Consider the following 27,370-nt stretch of genomic DNA (forward strand, 5'->3'; position numbering starts at 1 on the left):
CAGTCTCAGAGCCCAATATGAACAATTCACCCGGATCCTGAACCATTCATTCACTGCCCAACAGCGTGCTAATGAATGTTCCCCCAGAGTCACTTGGATTTTGGGTCAATACTAAAAGCCGTTTACTGATGGAGGGGTTGTCAAGGAGTGCATGGGTGCAGTAGCTGAAACCTGAAAAATAAAATGCAGCCCTTCTTTTCCTTAAAGAGAGAAGAAAATAACACATATCTACAGTATTATATATCTGTATAATTAAATGTTAAGTGTTAAAGGATAACTACCATTTTTTACAGCCTGGACCTTATTTCTAGCAAAATATATTATCATTTACTCATCCAGATAACTTTGGTGTCATTTGGCGTCGCTTGGACGAAATTAGATCCAGTGGAGCGCCGCGTATATCCATATAATGCGTGTGATCCGGGCACCGAAGCGCAGCCTCTACGAGCATCATCTGCCGCGAAACTAGTTAATTTCACCAATATTTTGTTACGATACGCTAGTGCTATTCCCCTCTGAGTCCGGGCTTGTCTGTTGTCAACATCCGGGGTCTGTAGGTTGACCTACTACCTCTGACCTGGAAGATGTCATCTCTGAGCTGCGCGCGCACCCGCGACAGCCGGCTTCTTTACCTGTAGCTGCTACTGCTAGTTTGACCCCGGATGTTGATAACAGACGAGCCCGGACTCAGATGGGAATAGCACTAGCGTATCATGACAAAATATGGGTGAAATGAACTAGTTTCGTGGCAGATAATGCGTTATATAGAGGCTGTGTTTCAGTGCCCCGTCACTCGCATTATATGGATATACCGGCGCTACACTGGATCTAATTTCGTCCGAACAACTTCGAATGACAACAAAGTTATCTGGGTGAGTAATTGATCATATATTTTGCTAGAAATAAGGTCCAGGTTGTAAAAAACGGTAGTTATCCCTTAAGTGAATAAATACTGTCGAAATGTTTTTGAATTGTTCTTTCTTTGATTTGACAGTCAGTTCTTGATTACATGCAGACATTGATACAACAACTAGGCTACTTCAATATATATCACACTAAATCATAATGCAAGTTAGACATTATGATGTTCCAGATCTTTGCTTGAGGACCTATTTGAATTTTAGTTGAATACCCCTAAGGTATATAGTGATCTGGATAAATAAAATCAAAAATTATCTGGATGGACAATCACTGAAGACATCAATAAATCATTCAAATATGTGTGGGAGACACAAGCAGGTGTGTCTGTTTCCCTTTATGCGTGTGTGTGTGTGTGTGTCCCAGTCTCATTGGCGCAGAAGAGCAGCAGGTACAGCTGGCTGTGTGTCAACATTCCTGCAACACTTAGTCACATGGGCTGATTATTATCTCACACAAGCACACCAACACAGAGCAGGGATCAGCATATTGTACGATTGCACAAACCCCACCCCCTCTCTCTTACCCCTCCCACCCCCCTCCTCTACCAGCTCCATTGCCCTCATTTGCTCTCTCTCTCTCTCTATGTCTGTCTGTCTCTCTCTCTCTCTCTCTCTCTCTCTCTCTCTCTCTCTCTCTATCTATCTATCCCTCTCCCTTCCTAGCTTGCTCATGTACACACCCACACATAACACAAACACACTCAGTGAGCAGCAGAGACAGTATCGGTACAGAGCCATGTTCGGGAAATAAGAGGTAGGAGGTCACACAGAGAGAAGTGTATTCCTTTTCAATCTCCTAAAATTTTCATGTCTCCTTCCATTATTTAGTCAGTACTGGTTCTCCCCTTCTACGTTGTTCCTTTTTTTTTGTTTATCACCACTTGATCGTGGTGTTTGTGGGAGTGTGTGAGCCAATAATGTTGGACGATAATGGATATCTATTCTAGGAAGCTGTCACCATGGGAGCAAAAACTGTGCTGAGAGGAGAGAAGCTGTTATTCCATTCTCAGGACACTCCTTCTCCTTTTTTTGTCTTTTATCCTGCAGGTTCAATGAATTGGCTCAGGTTGTTATTTTTCTCACACAGAAGTCGCACCAATGTAACAGATTGTTATTCTGTTTCTCTAATTCTTCCTATGTTCCGACTTTAATCTTTCCTCTTCACAGATGAGAAGGAGGACACAGTGTTAGGGAGTTTGCCCCTACTGAGTTTCCAAGTCGGAGGAGTGGAGCCTTTGGATAACATCACCCGCAAGTTTGCCTTTAAGGTCAGTAGCACCCTGGTGGAGGGACCACGTGTGCTGGGAGGTATATGTCTAATTGTAATTCATGCAGGAGATGCAGCAGGCATTGGTGGACATAAATGAATGCATATGACTTTCATTGTGCAAGACATACATTAGTGGGACACAAATGGGTTTTATGTAACAATTTGGGTAATTTCAGATTGTAACAGTGTTATTGAAGGGTAGTTGGAGTGACAACAATTCGTTACAGAACCATTGCTCCAACCGTAGAGGACTCTTCCTTGTGTAGTGTGACTGATTATTGCACAAGAAGGATTTGCTGATGTTTGAACTTGTTCCTTGTTTGCATTGCTGTGGGTTAGTAAAGGGTGTTGGTTTGGTTATGATTGATTAATACAAACTGAATGGCTTAATGGCTGAGTCACATAATGTTATTTATTGACTGTTAAATAGCCTCATAGAGCCTGGCATCTCAGGTTAGGACTTAGTAAGTTAGGACTCCCACTAGTATGGTTTTGATGTTTGGTCAGATTCTTAATACAGTTTCTTAATGTGGTCTATATTTTTTGGGGACATACCGATTTATGTTATAATTGTGTTTATTTCTACTAAACTATACACAAGAGCCACCCCCTTTAATTATTTGCAACCCAAAATTTGGATATTGCAGTGGATCTAACATTCACTTTTTTCAGTCACTAATGGACTTGTTTGTATACTTCTGAACTCTAATAACATGCAGTAAACGAGTATCAACAACAGTTTGACTATTGTTCATTACCTTGCGTTGACAATAAATTTAGTAGCATCATATCTGTGATGTCCACAGTGAGTGCTGAAAGTCTCTGGAGTACTGTCTTTCCATGTATTACAAACAGTACAACTATTTGTCTTACAGTACAAAACGTGAGATAATGTGCAACCTCATTGATGCAATCATCGAGCATTTTGAATTCTAATTATAATACAATACACCTGCCTAGTTGAGATTTGATATTGTACCTACACAGCTATATTTCATTTCTAGTAAATAGTTATAGTATGCAACTCACAAAAAAGTAATTTGAAATAGCAAATTAAAATCCTCATTGTTGTCCTTACCCATTTAGAATTTCTGCATTTTTTTGGATCTTTACTGGTATATTTTTATATTTTATGTTGTGTTTTATATATTCATATCTTATCTTATCTTAATCTACTTTATCTAAATGCATCCATATCAAGTGATATCTTTAAAAGAGAGCGTCATCCTCGTAGTCTGAAGACACAGTTGGACTTCTCTGTGAGGTTTATTGGTAGCAGGTTACATTACAGCACAGAAATATCAAGGAAATAGTTGTAATACAAGAGAAAGGAGCTTGCTGGGTGCTGACTTTCACTGCCCTAAGGCCGAGATAAACTGCGCGCAAAGGAGTTGACATAGGAACAGATGACGTAGTAGTTCGTAGAGTTGGAGAAGCGTTGTATGATAGAGTGAGTTGCTGAGAATTGATTGAAATGGAAAAAGAAAATTCAGTTAAGTCACTGCAAACAATAGCGTTTGAGAGGAGAACACTGCAGGAAAAGTGAAAGAGCTCAGACTCGACCAGCCAGACATCATGATAAAACAACGAGCACAAGACAGAGGAAGACAGTACACCCGGTCTTTTTCGTGGTAAATGGTAAATGGTCTGCATTTATATAGCGCTTTTCCAGTCCTCTCGGACAGCTCAAAGCGCTTTACAACACATGCCACATTCACCCATTCACACACACATTCATACACTGATGCCGGAGGCTGCCATGCAAGGCGCCAGCTGCTCATCAGGAGCAATTTGGGGTTCAGTATCTTGCTCAAGGGGAGCCGGGATTCGAACCAGTGACCTTCCGATTACTAGACGACCCGCTCTACCTCCTGAGCTACAGCCGCCCGTATGAGGCTGGTTTGCTAAGAAGTCGTGACTGAATACATGCAGCGAGGTCGGCACTTTATTTCCCTATCCCTGCCTCCTTTTTCAAACAGCAGGAACCGAACCAGCATGGATCCAGTCAGGTATGACCGATTTAAAGCACTTTGCAGAAGAAATGAAAAGGCATGAACAAGCCAAGAGCCACATGGAAAATGCTATGAGCATGTTTGGCAGATTAAATATTGCTGCTCTGCTTGATGAAGTTGTACAAGATAGGGATCTGGAGACACAACGAGGAGGTTGACTAAGACAGGCACATCTTGTCTAAAATTATAGACTGAAAAGTTCTGTGCTGCATTTTAACTAGCCCTGCATGGCCATGATGAAAGTGTACATTCAGAAAATGTGGACGTTTTAGAGGACTGGTGGATTTTGTAGCATCACTAGATGCAGCAGTACAAGAACATATGCAGAGTGCTACTGTGTTTAAAAGACCATCTAAGATAGTACAGAATGAACTTCTCGACTGCATGCTCCCAGTTTTGAGAGAGCACGTCATTGAAGAAATCAGGAGTACTGACTTTGTTTCAAGTCATTTTTCAAACATTCACTTCTAAACATTTGCTATTTCCAGCTTCTTGAATGTAATGTTCTTGCTGCTGTTCTTCTTGTCATTTATAATAGTAAATGAAGAGTGTTTAAAATTAAGCAGCTAGAGATGTGACGTGATGGCAAAACCATTGTTTTCCTGGTAAATTGTGCCTGGTGTGTGCTCCTCTCTTGCATCGCGCCTCATGTTTTCTAGCTGTTTTTAGGAGTTGAAATATTCTCAGCTTTTCAACAAAAAGCACGGAGTTGCACCGCTTTTTTCATTAATTACATTTAATCTCTCACTCTCACTTCTCCTTCTTCTCAGGCACATTCACGTGTTTTGTTTTGTCTACTTTGAAGTAACTGGTATGTGGGTAGGGAAGCTTACATTTCTAGATCCACAGCTCCAAAATGAGAGACCTCTGGTTATATAGTCATGGTCAAAAGTTTACATACACTTGTAAAGTACATGTGTATCATGGCAGTCTTGAGTTCCAGTGATTTCTACAACTCTCATTTTTCTGTGATGGAATGAATAGAACACGATACAATACTATTTTGTCACAAAAAACATCATGAAGTTTGGTCCAATAATGAATGTATTATAGAAAAAGGCTAATCCTGTAGCCACGAAAACAGACATACAGATAGTGACAGACCGGCTGGCTAAAGCTGAAGACAAGTCCAGGCGTAATAATTTGAGATTCGTCAACATACCAGAAGGGGCAGAGAAAAGCAACAGTATTGCCTTCCTGAACAAATTTATTTCAACTTTCAACTCCGGTTTCCCATTGGGGGAATTGAAATGGATCGAGGTTACAGGCTCGGGACACAGATGGCAGCTGGAGACAACAACAGCTGGATGATCATCGCCCGCTTCCTGCATTATAAGGATTGCCAGAACATCATGGAAGCAGCACGGCAGAAGAAACAGGTGATGTGGAACGGCAAACAGGTGATGATTTTCTGGGATTACTCGAGGGAGACACAGGGAATTGAGACATTCACCAGCATAAGGTTAAATTCCGCATGCTCTACCCAGTACACCTGAAGATGTTCACCGATGGAAATAACTTGTGTGTTTGACAACCCAGAACATGCAGTGGACTTTATCCAGGAACACTGAGGCTGACCCCAATCTTGACTGTGCCTCTATTAATTACCTGACAATTTGTCCAGATGATGATATAAGATGTGGGAAGACTGAGATGCTGCCTTTTCTAAGGGTTATTTTTGTTTATAGTGCTACCTCCACTATACTTTGCCGTAAGAATTTTATCTTTTAAGTTAAGTTGAAAGTTACAACTTTAGTATATATGGTTAGAATTTTAGAAGAATTCTGAATGTATAATAAAGACTGTGGTGTTTAAAAGAAACAAAGCAAGATAAAAAGTATAACAGTGAGAAGAAGGTACTTTTGTACTGTGTTGCCACGGATGTTCACAGGGTGCTGTGTTGTAACCTTTTCATGCCTATAGGGGGCGCTCAGAGACCACACAGGGCTCCTGGGGGGGAGTTAACAAGAAGCTGTGTGTGCTGATGGCGGTGTTTTTCCCAGCAGTCGGGCAATAAAGAAGCTAACGTTCGCTAGCCTGGATTCTCTGTCGTTTTTCACCCAAGGTAGCTTTTCCACACAGTCTGTCGACACAACAGACTTACTGGCGATGAGGATGGGATTTACTTACGGTAAAAGGAGTTTTGCCAAGTGAAAACTCTGTCAAGACGAGAGGAAGATGGCAGCGGCATTCGGAAAAAGTGAAGATCTCCACTTCGATGAAAACGAAGAAGGTTTTGAAGCCTATTTGGAAAGGTTAGAACAGTTCTTCGTAGCAAACGGCCTGACTTATGGGGATGATAAGTCAAAAGCCGTGTTCCGGACAGTTGTGGGGCAAAAAGAATCATACTTTGCTGATGGAATTGTGTGCACCGTTAAAACCATCCGAGCACAAGTTGGCGGAGCTTATTGAGTTAATGCGGACACATTTTGTGCCAAAGACGAACTTTATTGCAGAAAGATACAAGTTTAACTCCAGAAACCAGAGAGAAGATGAGTCCATAAGTGATATATGGCTTGTTTAAGGAAGCTAGCATCTACTTGCAAGTTTGGGTCATTTCTAGATGATGCTCTCAGAGACAGATTTGTGTGCGGGGTTAAAAGTGCAGAGCTTCGCGACCACATGCTGAATGCCGCCCATACTAAAGACTTGACACTGGCTGGAGCTTATGAGATGGGACTGGCACATGAAGTGACAAAACAGAATGCACAACAGTGGTCACACAAGTCATTCAAAGCTAATGCCATTTCCAAGACGCCAGCGCCAAGAAGATAAGAAAACACAAAGCCGTGTTCCAGATGCACTGGCCGAGGACATGCGCCAGACGAATGCCGTTTTAAGGAGGCGGAATGCCGGGCATGTAAGAAGAAAGGACACATCGCCAAGGCTTGTCGATCCCGACCAGAAGGGAGAAAAGAAAAGCAGACCAAATGGACCAAGCATCTGGATGCTACGGCCCAGGCAGATCATGGCGACCGGGATAAAGTCCGTGAAACACCAGAGAGAGAGGCCAGCCCTCCTGACGGTCGACCTGAGGACGCCACTACACCGCAGAAGAACCCCACCGTCACACCAGAACAACAAAAAGCCAGGAAGGAAAAGACTAACCCAGCACCGGGTTTTATTACTCAGTACCGGGCAGGTAACGTCAGAGATGTTGAACTGTTTTCAATAGGGACAGAAGGTGAGGACACTGCTTCTGAAACTGATGCAGTTAGTGAAGAACCCTATTATGTGTATGTGAGGGTAAATGAAGTAACCCAATGAGCAAAGAGTGGTCTGGATCACGTCTTTTAGACATCATTTAAGGACATCCAAGACGTCTAAAAGACGTCCTCTGGGGAGCCAGAATGAAAGTTTTTTATACGTCTTTTCTGGACATTGTATAGACGTTTATATGTGGTTTATCGACTAATTCTGGCTGTCAGTGGATGTCCAGATCATAGCCAGTATGAACGTCTATTTCAGCCCAGTCTAGGAAAGGTAACAGGAATTAAAGCTAAACTTCATGTCATGGCAGGAGCTGTTCCTAAGTTTTGCAAACCACACTCTGTGCCTTATGCACTTAGGGAGGCGGTTGAAGCCCAACTAATAAAATGGAGTCTGATGGGGTTAATACACCTGTTAGTTACAGCAAATGGGCTTCGCCAACTGTAAACATCCCTAAAATGTATCAGTCAGTAAGGATCTGTGGGAACTATAAAGTGTCTATCAATCATCCTGGCTTGAGGTAGATCAGTACCCCATACCAAAACCACAGGACTTGTTCACAAAACTAGCAGGAGGTGAGAAATTCACCAAGCTTGACTTGTCACAAGCGTATCAACAAGTAGAACTAGAAGAGAGTTCTAAACAGTACTTGACCATAAACACACACAAAGGGCTGTACCGAGTAAACCGGCTTCCTTATGGTGTGGCTTGCGCACCTGCGATGTTTCACAAGTTGATGGATCAAGTTCTGCAGGGCCTAGATGGTGTAATCTGTTATTTGGATGACATATTGATCACAGGACCCTAACCCCCTAACCCCAACCCTAACCCCCTAACCCTTAACCCTAAGACATGGAAACACACATGAAAAACTTGGAGGAAGTGTTGAAAAGACTGAAACATCACAACCTCAGGGTTAACAAAGGAAAATGTGTTTTTTTTCAGCACAGTGTTATATAATATTTGGGACACGTCATTGATGCAGAGGGAATTCACCCATTACAGGAGAAATGTGAGGCTATAGCCAAGGCAGCAGTTCCCACTAATACCACTGAACTCAAGTCTTTCTGTCGCTGTTGAGTTATTATGGAAAGTTCATACCACACCTTTCCACCCTGATAGCCCCTATGACAGGGTTACTGCAGAAATATGTTAAGTGGGAGTGGTCAGCACTTGAGGGCATTTGACGAAGCTAAAAAACAGCTTCTTTCTAACAGAGACCTTGTACATTACAATCCAGATCTGCCGCTTATACTAGCTTGTGATGCTTCGCCAGTTGGAGTAGGCGCAGTGATCTCACATATGCTGCCAGATGGAAGTGAAAAACCTGTAGCTTTTGCTTCTCGTATGCTTACTAAAGCTGAAAAGAACAATTCTCAGATTGAAAAGGAAGCATTAGGCCTGGTTTTTGGAGTGATGAAATTTCATGAGTATTTGTTTGGTCGTTAGTTCACACTGATGACCGACCACAAATCACTAGTGAAGATCTGAATGTCCAAAAACAGGGGTACCTCCCTTAGCTGCAGCTAGAATGCAGAGATGGTCCCTAATTTTGGCGGCATATACCTATGAGATCCAGTACAAACCATCTAAGCAGCATGGGAATGCTGATGCATTATCCAGACTTCCAATACCAGATGACAGGTTTCCCAAACCCAACCCAGTGTTCAGAGTGTCGTACTTAGACAGTTTGCCGTTAACTGCAAAAGCCATTGCAAAAGAAACAGAATCAGACCCTGTACTAGCTAAGGTGAAGCACCATGTTTTGTCAGGATGGCCAAAGTATATTCCAGAGGAGGCTTTACAGCCATAGGTGAAACGAAAGTTTGACCTCACAGTAGAGGATGGTTGTGTGCTCTAGGGTTTCAGGGTGGTCGTCCCAGAAAGATTACAAACCAGGTTATTGTCAGAGTTACATGACAGCCGTTGGGGCATGGTAAAAATGAAATCTCTCTCCAGGAGCTTGTTTTGATGGCCTACCCTTGATGAAGATATTGAAAGTGAGGTGAATCGGTGTGACATTTGTAAACAGCAGTGTAGCATGCCTTCCCCAGCACCTGTGCATACATGGAAGCCAGCCTCAAGTCCATGGGAGAGAATACACCTTGATTTTGCAGAGAACAGTAAGCAAATGTTTCTGGTGGTTATGGATGCATATGCTCGCTGGCCTAAAATCATCCACATGCAGACCACTACAGCCAGCAAAACTATTGAAGTCTTGAGAAACCTGTTTGCAGCATATGGGTTGCCTAAGGAGGCGGTAACTGACAATGGACCTCAATTTACTTCTGGTGAATTTGAGACATTCCTTAAGCTGAATGTTGTTACACACATTAAAACTCCTGCTTATCATACTGCTTCAAATGGATTGGCCGAAAGAACAGAGTAGTTGGTGGCATGTCATTACAGCATTGTATTGCTAATTTTCTGTTTAGCTACAGAAAAACACCACATACAGTTACCAAGCAAGCACCAGCAGAGCTGTTTTTGAACAGACTTGTCCGCACTACACTGTCTCTAGTGAAACCAAAAGTGTCCCGGCCTGTCCAAACAGATAGTTTTCCAAACCAGTCAAGCAGTAAGAGGAAACTCAGATCCTTCCTAGTAGGTCAGGCAGTGCTTGTGAAGAACTACAGGGGAGGGGAGAAGTGGTTGGATGGTGTAATTACTGATGTTTTGGGTCCGGTAACATACTTGTCTGTAAATGGAACATGTGTAAAAAGACATGTAAATCAGATGCTGGATGCAAAGAGAAAGAATGTGACTCCAGGACAAACTGTGACTAACACTGAAGGAGTCTGAGATTACCCCATTTATCCTGGAGATGAAACAAAGGACACTGAGACTGTCACTGTGTTCTGTGAGCAAACACCTGAGGATCACCACAGCTCAGTGGACACTGACCAAGCTCTGAATGATTCCTCAAGCTTCTGAGGGGGAGTTAACAAGAAGCTGTGTGCTGATGGTGGTGTTTTTCCCAGCAGTCGTGCAAAGAAGAAGCTAACGTTCGCTAGCCTGGATTCTCTGTCGTTTTTCACCCGAGGTAGCTTTTCCACACAGTCTGTTGACACGAGACGAAATGAACCGATATATAAATAACCAAAGCAGGGGGCTTTTGGGCACTTTTTTGTTTTTTCAGTCATGGACCTAAGAGGTTTAGAGCTAAGTTTTACTTGGACACGGTTAGTAGCTTGATTTTGGCAGACTGTTTTGTTGTTTTGTGTTAAGCGAGGTCAAACTGGTATTTTGCTTTATGTTGGTATTAGTTTGCTTTCCGTATGCTTTTTGTTTGTGCACCATGGATCCTACATCAGATGAAAATGACATGTGATACCTCTATGGTCAATACAATATTGTTTTTTTATAGCAATGGGGGAACATTGTACTTTGCCACCTGGATGTGAATGGCTTGGGTTCTGCAATTTAAAGGAAGACGATTTTGTGGCATTTCAAAACTAAAAATCAACATATAGTTTTTTTTTTACAGGAAACATATTTCTCCACAAGAATCAACTAAATTATGCAGGAATTGGGTGGGACATGTATTCTTTATTGCTGATTCATCAAAGAGTTGGGGGTGGCAATATTAATTGTCTACAGTTTAAAGTCAGGAGAGAGGTTAAGGATGAGGAAGGCAGAGTAATTATAATACTGGCAGATATACCAGGACAGATCCTGATTCTGGTAAATATGTATGCTCCTAATATGGATTATCCTATTTTTTTATACATTTATAAAGCAAGTTATATGATATTGAACACATGATTCTTGGTGGAGATCCTTGATCGTAGCAAACCAACACTGAATAAAGTGCCTGACTCTGCTTTAATAGTTAAGAGAATGTGTATTTCTTTGGGCCTTATAGATGTGTGGAGGCTAAACCATCCAACAGGCGGGGATTACACGTTTTATTCAGGAGCTCACAAAGACTTTTCTAGAATAGACTTTTTACTTATTTCTAGAGCTTTAATATCATCTGCACTGTCCTGTTGTATTGATAGCATCCTGATAACAGACCGTGCTATAGTCAGATTGGACATGATCCCATGCCAGGAATCTGTGAGATCACAAGTCTGGCGCTTTAATTCATCATTATTAAGAGACAGGGTTTAAGGAGGAATTTAGGGTACAAATTTGATTGTATTTAGAGACCAATGTACGCACAGCTCCTTCTGCCATAGTGGCATGGGAGGCTATGAGAGCCTTTCCAAGGGGATTCATCATCCAGTAGGCCTCTCATAAAAAGAGGGTTAATGCTGCTAAGCTGGTAGATAAAGAAAGAAAAATAAAAAACACTGAGACCAAACTGAAAAGGAACATATCTGAAGGGGTTTTGAAAGAATTAACTTACCTAACGTATGAGAACAATACTGTGCTCGCTAAGAAAATTGAGTTTCTTTTGTTTGAGGCAAGGCAAACTATATTTGAATCCAGGGATTCAAATATCCTATTTGAAAAGATACCTCCCTCTTTATACCAAGCAATTGTTACATTCATTCTTCAAAAGGACAAGGACCCGAGTGACTGTAAAGGTTACCGACCAATAAGTTTGATCTCAGTAGACTGGCGACTGCTTTCTAAGATACTTGCAAACAGATTGGATAAAGTACTTGGATCAATTATTCATCTGGATCTAGTAGGCTTAATTAGAAATACATTCAAAAAGTTCTATAAAGGGCTTTCTCAGCGTCCAGCGAGATAGCAGCTGTTGGATTGTTAGAGTCTTGACATAATATTTATAGGGGAATTTCTGACAAACATTTATGAAATGGACAGAAATCTTTTACACAGACCCAGAGGCGTTAATGCAAACTAATGGTCTCATTTCATCCTATTTTACATTAGGCAGAGGTATGCGGGAGGGATCTGTGTTGCCACCAGGGCTCTTCTGATAAGCTCTTGAACCTCTAGCAGCAACTATCCTTAAAAACCCAAATATTCGACGAATTAGAATCAATGAATGTACACTTAAGCTTATGTTACACGCAGATGATAAATGTGGATTGTGTCAGACTCAGTTTGATCTGTCCCAGCACTTTTGGACAACATTTTACAAATTATACAGTTATAAGTTTAACTGGTCAAAATCAGAGGCTCTTCCACTGATATCATACTACCCAAAAACTTTATTTCATACAGGCTCGTTTCAATTGCAGCTGAAGGCATACAATATCTTGGCATTCTTTTCCCTCATCAAATTAGTAAAATAATTGAAAGGATTTGGACCCTCTACGAAATGATAATGGTGGTCACCATTATATTTGTCATAATGGGGGAGAGGTTGATGTCCTCAAGATGAATTGTATTCCGAGGTTAAATTATTTGCTTCAGCATCTTTCCATTGCTATATCTCACAAATATTTTGATAGGTTTGACCATATTTGCAAAACGTTTTTATGGAATGGTAAACAACCCAGGGTAAAGTTAGAAAAGCTTTAAGTGTCAGTCAAGAACAGTGGATTGGGCCTCCCTAAATTAGTATTATATCATTATACTTTATGTCTAAGGCATAGAGCACAGTGGATGCTGCCACCTGAAAGGGCCCCTCTGTGGTTTAAAATAGAGTGTAATCTGCTCTCCCCACTTACCCCTATAAATGTACTGTCTAGTAAAATTTCCTCTAAATTACAATCTCACCCTGTCATAGCCAACCTTTATAGTGTAAGGGGGAAGATATCTCAAGCCTTTCATTTGAATGTTTATTTTAACTCTGAATCCTGTATTTGGAATAACCCAGAGTTTAAAATTGATAAGCATTCTTTTTTATGGAAAGACTGGTTAGCAAAAGGAATCAGAACATTAGCAGATCTGAATGAATGGAATAAGGTGAAGACATTTGAGAGACTGGTTTTCCAATATAATCTGCCCAGAAATAGTTTCTGGAAATACCTGCAACTGGAACATTTATATGTTTAATGTTACAGGGAAAGGAGCCCCATCTCAACAGTCAGATTTCCTCCTTCAGACTACTAGAAAAATGGGCCTGGGACATGAGGCATCTATTTATTATGAAATGACTTTCGAACAGAAAGCTAGCATCTCTTAAACACTAAGGGCCGGATCTACTAAAGGTTTGCGTGTATTAAAACTAGGGGTGTCACGATTTCGATTTTTTATCGAAATCGATCGAAATTACATCATGGTCTCGAGCATCGAAGTCAAAGAGAGGATCGACGATCCCCCCCGTACGCAGTACGCACGCTACGCAAAGTTATGCACACGACGCAGCACATTGTAGCAGACGCCGCTAGTTAGCTAACCTGCAGACCACAGTGTGTAAGATATGCACATTAAAAAAAACACACGTGTTGAAGTGCTGCGAGTTAACCTCCTCTAACTTAGCTACTAGCTAAGCCAGTAGCTATTAGCTACAGCCAGTCAAACGATAGCATGGTGTTACACCATTCCTGTTCGGCTCCCGGACCGTGGTCGGGAAGCACAGGGGAGATGATTTCCTCCAGGGCCGAAGTATATGTTTACCTTCGGGATAACCCCCTTTCATGTGTTAAGCTGGTGGGGAAATAATACCAGGGAGCTTTACTGTATCTGAGGAGCCGTCGCCTTTATTCAGCCAAACTGCAGCCTATATTGTCGGTTTATTGCTGCTGTCGCTGCTGCTGCTTCTCCTTTTGCTTCTCCTTCCTCTCCCGTTCATTCGCTGTCCGCACGTAGGCACGCTCCCTCACTCTCGCTCGCCCACTCACACCTTACGCACCTTGTATATGTCCAACTGTTGGGAAATAGTTTGTTAAGACACTTCATTGTTCAGAGAAGACAATGGACATGGCTGTTTTATTTTTTTGTTTGTTTTGTTGTGAACTTGAATGTCATCTTCTGTGAAGAAGACTGCAGTTACAAAAGAGAAACTAGATGGCAGGTTATTTTGTTTAAGTTTCCAATTGACTGAAGATATAAGTTATTGTTACATTATGTTAATAAATGTTTTAAATTTGACAATGTAGTGTGGTACATTGCTAACAAAGGTCAGATATTATATTGCATAAAAGTCTAGTCTAAAAATGGCATAGCAACCTGTGCTTTAAAAAAAAAAAAATGTAAAAATCGAGAATCGCATCGAACCGTGACCTTTCGAATCAAGGATTTGGAGAATCGTGACACCCCTAATTAAAAAATATGCAAACTCCTTGCAACATGGGGCGTTTACATGCAATTGTGCGTGTTGTCTGTGGAGAAAATGTAAATATATTAATTTAGCACACGCAAAGTGATTTATCAAACCTGAAAGCAATTTTGCTCATAGAAACTCCGTCTATATTTACCTCTCAAAGGGAGGTGCAAACGGTTTGTATGCTTAATTGCGCACACATGGCTGCCGTTATTGTTGGAAGAAGGAGACGCCGAGAACGCATTTTTCACCCTTGTGTGAACATTTTGGGATGAATGAGGAAACTATCATTAGAACATATCGCCTATGCAGCCTTGCCATTTTGGAGCTGTTGGAGGAACTCAGAGCGGATTTGGAGCCAGCTACAAGAAGAAGTCACACAATACCTGCAATAACAAAACTCCTTGCAAGTTTACTATTATTATTATATTTATATTATTATACGCTAATTTTTCTTTTGTTCTTCTCCTGATGTCTTGGTATCTCCTTTTCACTTCATCCACTGTTCGCCTGTTTTTTCCAACAGCATTAAATTTTTCACGGATTTTTACCCACACGGCGTTCCTTTGCGCAACCGTCAGATTCCTTTGCTGCAGCTCATTGAAATGTTTATTCGCTTCCTCTACCAAACTCGCCATGCTGAAAACCATGAAACACGCTAAACCCTCATTTAAATAGGCGTGTCTCCAACAGGTTTGCACCTGTTGTCATTAATGCAATCATTCTTAGTAAATCGCCCGCAAACCGCGGTTCAACCCCACACGCAAATTTCTAGATTGCGCACGCAGATTAGTACAAGCAATTTGGGATCTTAGTAGATCCGGCCCTAAGTAAATTTAGGCAGCAGATTTGAACATCAATTTTACAGAGAAAGAGTGGGATAAAATATGTTAGAATGTTGCTAGGGTATCAAGAGATATCAAAATTAGATAAATCCAATTTAAGATTCTTAGTTGCTTCTACTGGACCCAGTTTTTTTAGGCTTAAGCTTAGACATAAGGCTGAGTGTTGGAAGTGTTGCAGCTCTGAAGGGAACCTGATTCATCTACTATGGGAACTATTGCTTGAAGATTCATGGTTGTATAAGGAACATCACCCGATCTAACTTTGATTTCAGCCCAAGGCTCTACATTGTTAGTGATCAACAAATGATCTTAGGACAGATTCAAGGACTTTATTCACACCAGTATAATAGTGGGAAAACAAATTATTATGAGGAATTGGCGGAATTCAGGGGAGCCCCCTTCCAGGAATGGTTCACAAAGTTGTGATTGTGTTATTATTATTTTATTGTTACATATATTAGAATCTTTTGACCTCCATTATGCGCTTTTGATAGCCATCCACTATTAGATTTACAGTAATAATAATTTAACTACAGTAGTAATAATTTAAGATTATTTGTGTGTTTTGGAGTGAGCGTTGTAAAGTCTGATGGCACCAGGTAGGAATGATTTCCTGTGCCGTTCCTTTAGGCAGCTGGGTTGAATGAGTCTATTGCTGAAGCTGCTCTTAAGCTTGTCCAGAGTTTTGTGGAGGGGTGAGAGGCACTGTCCATGATAGCCAGCAGTTTTGCCAGCATCCTGTCCTCCACCACCTCCTCCAGGGTGACAAGCTTAGAGCCAACAACAGACTCTGCCTTCTTTATGAGTTTGTTCAGTCTGTTGGCATCCTTCGCTTTGATGCCTGCACCCCAGGACACCACAGCGAAGAAGATGGTGCTCGCAACAACAGACTGATAGAGTCTAATGGGTGTATCAAACAAGCCCTATTAAAATGGGCCCAGAAATGTCATCAGCCGTTTAACAATCATAATCACTCATAAGAGGTTAACAGGCCATGCTACAAAGCAAATTTGATTGAAGCACCTTTCTATAATTACCAAAATTGATTGTTCAAGTTGCTTTATGTATATTTTAGATTTTTTAGTGTACGTGTATTGGAGGCGCCTATCACTCTAGAACAGCTGAAAAAGCCATTATATTAATGAATAAAGGCAGATCTCCAGATCTGGATTGATTACCTCCTGAATTATATATTAAGTTGTTTTGTTGTTGAATATGTTTAATCTTTCGGTCAGTAAAGGTTCTTCTTCCACTAGCTCAAATATCACTGTTATCTCACCTATTCTAAAAAAGGAGCCACTAAAATATCTCCCTGCTAGCCAGTGAAAGCTATGGGCCAGTCTGTGTAGTCATGCAGTGTGCATTGATGTGATTTGGAGAATTGGCTCTGAAGGGAGGAGGTGGAATTTTTTTCAATTTGATACTTTCAAATTATGTTCACTTTTGCTGGTTACTACAGTCTTTCCAAAACCCAGCTTTAAACAGGCAACTTTTGCTCATCTAGGTTTTCAGTTTCAGAATCAGAATCAGAAATTCCTTTATTAGAAATTGGAAATGTGTGCAAAGGACATTTCAATATAACAATAAACAATAATAATGGTAAAAGATAAACAATATATTATATATATATATATAAAAAGGTAAGAAGAAGAGCTAGAGCAGAAATAGAAATAGAATTGTTTATACATAATATGCACAAATATAAATAGTGTTATTATAAACAGTGTGGGCAGTGTATTGTTATTGATAAATAATATATATGTATATGAAAATTGCCCAGTTAGTGCAAACCAAAATGAGAAATTAGTTATGTATACAGTTTTTATTGCACAGTCCAAGGTGAGGTCTACTGGGAGCAGTGCTGATTGTAGAGTCTGACAGCAGCAGGAAGGAAGGACCTGCGATACCTCTCCTTCACGCAGTTGGGGTGTATCAGTCTATCGCTGAAGGAGTGCTGTGATAGTGTCCTGCAGGGAGTGGGACTCCTTCATGAGCAGCGATGACAGCTTATCCATCATCCTGCTCTCTCCCACCAACTGCACTAATCCTCTTGTCAGGGGAGGCCCCTATCTCCACAATTATTTGCTCTTTCCTTGGAGCCTGTTTCTCAGGTGATTCGATAATCAGAGGGCCTGGAGACAATTAATATACATGACACATATCTCCTTGTGTGAATGTGGATGATATTTTGATTTCTAGCAAAAATCCATCTAGATAACTCCCACATCTTTGTAGTCAAGCAGGACCACAACAGCAGGGCCAACCACAATCCATGGGAATCCGCAAGACAAGAAAGTAGAGAGACTCTGGGGAAGAATCCAAGTTAGCACCATCCATTAATTGGACATGAATGTTTACAGATAGAGAGGAAGAGAGCAGAGCTCAGTGCCTCATGGGAAGTCCCAGGTAGTCTAATGCCATTTTTCCATTACATCTGCAGCCTAGCCTGGCTGTACTCGGTTTGACTCGGCACAATCACAATAATAGCCCCCCGTTATTTAGTAATTTAAAAGCTTTTATTATGAAGCAGCATTATAGGAAATGTTGCATTTTCACCAGCAGTAATTTAACAATTAACATGACAACCAAAACAGCTGAAAGTGAACACAACAAAACAGTAGAACACAGTAGATGTTTGAAAGTACTAACAGGAAGAGAGAAACTAAAGAGATTCACTTAGAGGCTTCAAAAGAACTGAGAGCTGAACACAGACTTTTAAAAATGTCTTTCTCTCAGGTTTCCTGCACAGACATGAGTTGAGTATCGATTTTAGGGGGAGACGGGTGATTTTAACGGCTTGGTCACAGTCATGAGTTGTCACCGTGGCCAGCTTGGAGGCGCTACTCCGGAGCAGGCCCTACTCTGGGCAGGTCCATCACCGACGTGGCTCAGCTCAACTCGCCGCAGTAAAACTGGCGATAAAAAAACAAATCAGTGCGGTTCGGTTTGACTCGGCCAAAAGTGCTAGTGGAAAAGTCCTATGGCAACATAGCTAAGGGCCTGTGCAGGCCCTAACTGTAAGCTTAATTAAAAAAGGAAATTTTTTAGCCCACTATTAAATGTAGAGAGTTTGTCTGCCTCCCAAAACGAAACTGGAGGATGGATCCACAGGAGAGGAGCTTGTTAGCTAAAGGCTCTGCCTCCCATTTTACTGTTGGAGACTCTAGGAACCACAAGTGATCCTGCATCCTGGGAACGCAGTTTTCCATTGGGGTTATAGGGTACTATGAGCTCTTTAAGATATGCAGGTGAATGCAGTAGGCGATTTAAGGTGGGATGAGGGGGGATGCCGTCCCCCTTGTTAGCCTGCCATCACTCTCCATCCCCTAGTAGCAGAAAGTGTGTTACAAATCACAAGCGGCTGCGATTGACGGCGCACAGTTGAGCCGTGCATGGCTGCTTTACGTTCCGGCTGCCTGGTCGATTTTTGACGGAAGCCGCAACAAGCTGCACAGAGCAGATCGCGTCGGCAGAAAGTCAGAGACACAGGAACGGCATAGAGCATCCGGTCAATTTTCAAAATAAAACACTGTGTGCACACTCCTGATTGTATAAAAACGAAAAATGACCAGATCAGGCCAAAAGCTCCGCTTCTGAAACGTTCCCACTGTCGTTCTCTTCATACATTCATGGTATGATGCCTTGCGGAGGGCGGAACAAAACCTGTAGCAGACACGACGTCATAGAGCAGCTTCCGGTGGATTCCCAGCGCGTCCCTCATGTAGAGGAGGAGCACAACAAGTTTGCTTGTTCTAAAACTAAAATGTGACTTTTTGTAAGTGTTTTTAGTGTGTCTGTTCAGAACATGGTGGCTTATGTTATGTTGGTAATTGTCATTTTTGTGCTGGTTTATAGTCTAACCATTAGTGAGGTAGCTGTTACATTTCCTGACACCAGCTGTTTTATCCCCCGTTGAAGCGGGGAAAAATTCCAAGGGGTCATGTAACTTAAAATGACCCTGCTTGTAGTGTATTGTGAGAAACATGAGAAAACCCTACCTGAATAAACTCAGTCCACTGCATACAATTTAAAGGTGTATTTACTCATTACTTTAATACAGTTATAAAAAGACATTTGTAGTAGGGAGAGAAGGAAGATAACTGGATAAAATGGAATTGTAGAATTAGAAATGTCACAGTTATGGTTAAGGCGTCAACAATGTCCTTTGGGAGGTGTACATAGGTGTGTCGGGGCAGGGTGGTGCTCCCATTGAACCATCCCCCCTGTTAAAAATTAACAAATCACCTACTGAGTGTTGGCTTTTCCTGGTTTTAAAGGATGCATTACAGTAAAGTGATGCCATTTTCTGAACTTACCAGACTGTTCTGCTTGTTCCAATACTATAAAATAGTGATATTATTTTCAGGTCCTACCACCCAGCCAAAGGTTGCCCATAAATTAATTTATTTGTGACGCACCGCCACACTATCAACATCAGCTTATTAACAACAGGTGTATTAACAAGCATAAAGGTGCTGTTTGTGAGAAAAGTCCATTTTTGAGTCTCATTCCTAACTCGTTAAATAATGACGCTCTGGGTCACCCAACTTTTCAAAAACTGACACTTTGGGATGGCGGCCAATCTGTCCTACAGTCCCAGAGCATCATTATTTGACGAGTTGGGAATGAGACTCAAAAATCAAATTTTCTTACAAATAGCACCTTTAAACCTGCACTTCCTCACTCAATGAGACTGTGTCTGCAGAAGGACATAGGGCAGTCTCTGGAATCACATATGACGCCTTGCAGTTAGAGGACAAACAGTCCACTGTGCATTTGGAAAGATGTTGAGAAACATTTATGTACAAACAAATTAAATGTTAATTGAAAAACAGAAAAGCTTGGACCAAAACTCAGAAATGGTTTGTTATCACAGCTATGTTAATTAAAAGTTGTAAATTGAGTTACACTTCTTTTAATTTGTGTACAATTTAGACAGAAATGTATCTCAAAAGAAAACAGTCTCATAAAACCACAGTCCATGCTGTATATTCAGACATATACTACTGGGAAGCTATGGACGTATGCTACAGATACTTGTTGTAAAAAGAAGTGGTTGGACAGGAATCACCAAACAGTTTTGAAGGCAACATGCAGGGACAGGACCACAGAGAGTCATAGCCCCACCTCTTCAATGCTCTGAGGGAACTTGTCCAATGAGACAGAACATGAGGAGCACACCTCTGGAAAATACAAATAGCCAGCATACGCGTCTACACACGTCTCTACCACTCATGTCAATGCCATTTATCTGTCATGATGTAATTCATGGTTAAAGTATGCCATCTGTCTGTACACTCTGAACCACATAAGTAAGTAATCAAAAAAAGAAGTAAGACTCAACAAAATACAGAGAGCTGAATGCATTTGACTTTTTAACTGTGAATCCTTTAGAAAACATAGAGGATCTCTGTCACAAACCTGCACTGGCTGTAGAAACTCTCAGCTGCCACCAAAACAACCCTCACCCTCAACCCTCTTTGAAGCATGTCCTCTTAACTTCTTTTGAGTGATTCTGGTTGATAACAGCTGGTGACCTTTCTGGGCCCATTTTAAGAGGGCTTGTTTGATACACCCTCTAGACTTAGCCAGAAACACTACAATGGGAAAGTTTAAAGAGCTCAGCATTGATCTGACAGAGTGCTTGGAGCCATTCCAACGCAGTAACCAAGATCAACCGTCCAAACAACTGTTTGTAAGTATAAAGTGTATGTCACAGTTGTGTCACTGCCATGATCAAGAAGAAAACACAAACTATCACCAGCTGCTGAGAGAAAATTGCTCAGGATGGTCAAGAGTCAACCAAAAACAACCAAAAAGTAAGTCTGCAATGAATTATTAGCTGCTAGAAGACAGGTGGCAGTGTCCACAGTCAAGCCTGCCATGCAAGAAAGAAGCCCTTGCTCCAGATGCGGCACCTTAAAGCTCAACTGAAGTTTGCTGCTGATCACATGGACAAAAAATGGAAAACTGTGGACATATGACACAAAAATTTAGTCGCCTTGCCACAATGACCAGCAGTGTGTTTGGAGGCAAGAAGGTGAGGCATTTAACCCCAAGAACACCATACCTACTGTCAAGCATGTTGGTGGCAGTATAATGCTGTGGGGCTGTTTTGCTGCCAGTGGAACTGCTCTAAATAAAAATTAATGGAACAATGAAGAAAGAGGATGAGGGGAATTTGTCCTGACTTGAGCCCCATCAAGAACATGTGGACTGTGCTGAAGAAACAAGTCCGTGCCAGGAAGCTAGCAAAATTAGTTGATTGGTTAAAAAGTTGGTTAAAAATTCACCAGGGGACTACCAGAAGCTTGTGGATGGCTATCAAAAGCACCCAATTCTGGTGAAAATGGCCAAGAGACATTTAGCCAAATGCCAAAAATTCAATTATATTAATTGTCACTTTGTTGACATTGGTCAAACTTTTTATATTTTCTTTTCTGATTCACCATCTAGTTAAAATGTGTCAGCCTAACTGAAGGTGAAAAAAGGGACCACAAACAACTTTATTCTTTAATTACAAACATTTTGCTTCTCAAGATCTGTTTTACATATGTATGGCTGATCATTGAGCGTCCGGTTAGATACGATACATCATTTACATTTTTCCTCAAATAAATGAATTAAAAATTGTTTTCAGTGTTCAGAAAACATTATAACCATATTCTGAGTAATTAAATGATTATTTCGCAACCAGAATATCAATGAATACAGTGGAAAATCAAGAATCAAATAATATGAACGCCTTCAGCAAGTTGAAAAGGTTCCTGTGCCTCTGAGCAGGACACAGTACACAGTATGAATACAGAGTGCAATTTGTAATTCATGCACAGGTGTTTGTTAAATAGCTCACACATAGAAAATCACAGTTTGAGCTTGTTGTGGGTTCACCAAAAGAAATCTGGAGGAAATGTAATGTGGATAATAGTTTTTGTTTGCATGAAAATTAATGATCAGGATAGCAGCAGGTGCATTGTATCCTGACTATGTCAAACGAGTGTTTAAAATGTGAGAATGAAATAGGAACTGAACTTGCACAAACTAGAGAGCAAAGCAGATGCAGCCCAGCTGTTATCCACAGATGAGCCTTGAGATGAGAAAAGTGATCGTCCAGCAAAACTGTTTTCCGTATGCTTTAAAAATATTGTCAGAACCCAGCTCTAAAGCTGAAGGCAAACAAGTAAATACTTTATTTAACATATTTTTTATATAACATATTTTATAACATAAAAGTAACAGAATAAGATGATGTATGTTTGATCAGTAAAGTCAGTGGTGAGTGTGAAGGATGTTGGATAGCTGAAAAACAAACAAACATGCGCTGGGGGAGGGAGAAGTAGTGAGTAGAGCAGAGAGTTTACTCATTATAACAAGAAAATTGAATACTGTTTGATCTAGTACTTCCTATCAGGGTTGGATAAGGTTGTTGTTTGTACCTGATGACTTTTGACAGGGTCTCTGCAGGTTTCAGCAAGTCAAATTTAAGACTTTTTAAGACTTTTTTAAGACCATAATGAATACAATTTAAGACCCATTTCACATCGATACCGGCAAAAAAGTACAAAAGACATGAAGGAAAATTGGAGGCCCGGAATTACTTGCAGTATATGAATTTATTCACAGCTCTTTCACATTGGAATACAAAATGCTTAACCTCACTAAAAACAGCAGAAGTCTCTCTGTTGTGAACTAGTATTTGTTTGAACGCAGAATAAAATATTGGTAAACTCTACAGCCAAACAGCCATTGTGTGTGTGTGTGTGTGTGTGTGTGTGCGTGCGTGTGCACACAAGAACTTCTACATTATCTGAGCTCTTGTCCCGTGGCTGCAATCTCCTCCACAATGTTCTTGAGCTCTGCTAATTTTGCCTTGTAGCTCCTCCTCAGAGCATTTGATTTTGTTATGAGCTGGGCCATCTGACTGCCCGCCTTGCCCTCAGCCTCTTCTGCAAACCTGTCTGCGTCTCTGGCCAGACTTTCAGAAACCTCTTGGACAGTTTTCCTTTTCTTTTTTAGTTCTTCCAGGTGATCCTCTAAAGCCTTTCTCTTCTTTCCCTGTTCATCAGACTCCTTCTTCCTTCTCTCTTGATCAAGGTGGACACGGTACTTGGACCTGGCTGATGCCACAGAAGTCAAGAGCTCTTTCGTGAGGGGAATCTTGGTAACCCCGCCGTGTTGAGTGACATAATCACACACAAGCCTGTGCGCAACAACACTGTCCTCCTGCATGTTGCAAGTTTCAACTTCCTTGTTTACAGAAAAACCTCTCTCCACAGTGGCCTGTCCATGGGACAAAATGAGCAGCTTCTGGCAAAAAGTCCAAAGTTCTGGATAGGGCCTTCTAAGGACACCACACAAGAAGATGTCTAGCCTCTCTTGCATGGGTTGGAAGGAGGGGAACTCCTCACTTCTGCTCTCAAGGGACAGGAAGGCCTCAAATTGTTGGAGAATGATATCACCTATAACAAATCAGATACAAGAAAAAGGGACAAGAAAAAGGGAGTAGATAAATCACTACATTATATCAACAACCTGTAATGGTTATAATGGTGAAGAAAGTCACTGTTCTATAATGGTGTACAATGTCAAAGCCTATTCCAATACAACACGTGAGCCAATGCACACAGAACAGGGGTCCGTTTCACAAAGCAGGTTCAACAAACTCTGAGTCTAACCTTGAACTCTGAGTTGATCTACTCTGAGATAGGAAACTCTGAGTTTTCGGTTCCAGAACAGCTGATTTGAGTTAGTTTGATCAACTCGGAGTAGTTTCACCTGGAGTTAAGCGCGTGCGCCACAAGTATAAAAAGACAGCATCAATGGAGCCTCGATTCGACGAGTCACCATGGCAACGGGGAAGAGGAGGGCTACGTTTTTCACCCCACTGGGCGTTTCAGGGCGAGGCACACTTTTCTGACCGCTCTGCATACAGTTGCCTTGCTCAAGTGCTCTGCATCTCCGACGTTGTATAAAAAAACTCCCTATTCAAAAAAAAAAAAAAAAACATGCAGCGCAACACACAATATCTGCTGGGATGTGAAAGCATGACTTCTGTTGGTAATGTTGGAAATGTAAGGACGGATTAGGTTGTGTATGTAAACGATGGACTGTGACGTGAAACGGTACCGCTCAAAAAGATAATTGTCTGGAAATGCAAGAACATCTATGCGCGGTCTGATAATCATCTGCCGACGAATATTTAATTCTCTGCGCAGTAATGCTGCACCTTCATCCACGGGATCATTATCAAAAGGACATGTGATGGTAGTGAAAATAGTCGCCACCTAATATAACTTCTAATGTAGGCCTACTGACTGATTTTTGCAATGATTTTCTCAAAAAACAGACGGCAGAACTATATTACGCCAAAACTCGCCTGCTGACTGAATGAATGAGGAAATCAAATACCGTGTGTGGCTGAAAGAGGGCGGAGACAGAGAGAAACTCGAGGTTTGTTGAGAAAAACCTGGTCCCGACCAGGTTAGGTTCATAGAGCATGTTACCATGGTATCTGACCGAGAGCTTAAGTTACCTCTCTCTGTGAAACAGGCTAGAGTTACCCCTCTTTCTCTGGTTTGAGTTACCTCCCTTTGTGAAACGGAAAACTCAGAGTTTCCCTCATTTCAGGGTTAACAGACTCAGAGTTTTCACTAAACCTGCTTTGTGAAACGGACCCCAGGTGTAGGACCATGTGGAGAGAAAATGACAAAAGTAAGAGATGCAGTGGAGAAATGTCGCTGGGGCTCTGAGCGACAGCGTCCGAGCGACGGAGCGAAAAAACGCTCTGTCGCTCGAGTTGAGAAACCCCAACTCTCTGGCCGTCAGTCGCTTGTCGCTCAGCGCTGACTGGCTGCCGTAATCTATATGTAGGCCTAATTATGACAACTACTGAAACCATGTAAACGTAATACAACTCCACCGGTCCGGAAGAGCAAAGCCGGCTTTACGTTGACACACACAAACACCGGAGACAAATGGCCAGGCGCTCTGGGATGGAGCGCCTGTAGTTGGTGTCCAACCGGGCAATTCCTGCCTCCGATTCTCGCCAACAGCTCGTCAAACTGGGCCGTTGTCAGCCGCGTATACCGTTGAAAACGGGAAGAAATGAGCGCCTCCGAGCGACGTGAAATTCACTGGAATCGCTTGAATGACGTTATCAGAGCGATCTGTTGAATTGTGCCGACGAGCGACTGCAGCTGAGCAACCGAGCGATTTTTTTGGAGCGACATGAGCGACAGCGACAAAAATAAAAGGTCCGGTGTGAACGCACCTTTACTTTTGTTCAAAACCAGAACTAAAATTCCAGAACTATTCCTACCAGCAGAAACACCTGCTTGGTCTTGTTTGTTTGATTCAGTCGGTGCCCCGTCACTCGCATTATATGGATACAGCGGCGCTACACTGGATCTAATTTCGTCCGAACGACGCCAAATGACACCAAAGTTATCTGGGTGAGTAAATGATCATATATTTTGCTAGAAATAAGGTCCAGGTTGTAAAAAACGGTAGTTATCCTTTAAAGTTAGTTGTACACATTTAGAAACGCATCAGTCAAAAACATTAAACAGGATGTGAAATATTGTACATGGCAACCAGAACATTATATATATATATATATATATGTACACACACATATATATATATACATATATATACACATATATATACATACAAACACACACACACACACACATAAATATATATATATATAAAAAAAAGAAATCTCCTTCTCACCCTTCGGGGTGGTATGTGTCATCCTCAAGCTCAGGTCCTCTACCAGAGGCCTGGGAGTTTGAGGGTTCTGTGCAGTATCTTGGCTGTTCCTAGGACTGTGCTCTTCTGGACTGAGGCTTCAGATGTTGTTCCTGGGATCTGTTAGAGCCACTCTCCCAGTTTGGGGGTTACTGCCCCGAGTGCCCCCACTACCACGGGGACCACGCTAGCCTTGACCTTCCACATCTGTTCCAGCTGCTCTTTGTTGGCGTCAGCTGAGATCGCCACATCTATCACCACCACCCTCTTCTGCTCTTTGTCCACCACCACTCTGGTTGGTTAGCCAGGAGCTGTTTGTCAGTCTGGAAGCTGAAGTCCCACAGAACCTTGGCCCTGTCTGCATCTTGGGTCTGATCTACTCTGGTAGATCCTGGCCTCTATGGCTCTTGTGCTTATGGCCTGTTCTTGTGCTGCCATGATTAGTGCCTCTGTGCTGTCTGTCAGTCCTGCATTTTCCAGCCACTGGTATGATTTCTTGATATCAGCCACTTCCTCTATCTGACGGTGGTACATGCCATGTAGGGGCTTGTCCCTCCAGGTTGTCTGCTCCTCCTCCTCTGCACTCTCATCAGGGTTCTGCTGCCTGAGGCATTCACTTAGCAGTTCATCCTTCGGGGCCATTTTTTCGATGTATTCTCGAATTTTCGATGTTTCATCCTGGACCGTGGCCTTGACGCTCACTAGCCCTCGGCCTCCCTCTTTCCGCTTAGTGTATAGCCTCAGGGTGCTGGACTTGGGGTGGAACCCTCCGTGCATGGTGAGGAGCTTTCTAGTCTTGATATCTGTGGCTTCTATCTCCTCCTTTGGCCAGCTTATGATACCAGCGGGGTATCTGATGACTGGTAGTGCGTACATGTTGATGGCTCGGACCTTGTTCTTACCATTCAGCTGACTTTTCAGGACCTGCCTTACTCTCTGGAGGTATTTGGCTGTGGTTGACTTTCTTGTGGCCTCTTCATGGTTTCCATTAGCCTGTGGGATGCCAAGGTACTTGTAGCTGTCTTGGATATCACCTATGTTGCCCTCTGGTAGGTCAATCCCCTCAGTCCTGATCATCTTGCCTCTCTTTGAGACCATCACACTTGTCCAATCCGAATGACATCCCTATGTCATCGCTGTAGATCCTGGTGGTGTGGATCAGTGAGTCTATTTCTCGCTCGCTCCTGGCATACAGCTTGATGTCATCCATGTAGAGCAGGTGGCTGATTGTTGCC

At 41.9% G+C, this 27,370-nt stretch overlaps 1 protein-coding gene across 11 annotated transcripts in view; it reads left to right on the forward strand.

The window, feature by feature from the left end:
• The window catches only part of plekha6 (pleckstrin homology domain containing, family A member 6), a 312,790-nt gene that overhangs the window by 130,829 nt on the left and 154,591 nt on the right, over window positions 1–27,370 (forward strand). For 10 of the 11 annotated variants that reach the window (XM_084348673.1, XM_084348676.1, XM_084348674.1 and 7 more), the window contains one exon: window positions 2,088–2,188. In XM_084348673.1, coding sequence (XP_084204799.1) covers window positions 2,088–2,188 — 101 coding nt within the window. Of the gene's footprint in view, window positions 1–1,813; window positions 1,987–2,087; window positions 2,189–27,370 lie in introns of those variants that run through there. The other variant, XM_084348669.1, reaches the window with a different exon arrangement.

The sequence above is a fragment of the Pagrus pagrus genome (genome assembly GCF_965226575.1).
Source record: "Pagrus pagrus genome assembly, chromosome: 3".
NCBI lineage: Eukaryota > Metazoa > Chordata > Actinopteri > Spariformes > Sparidae > Pagrus > Pagrus pagrus.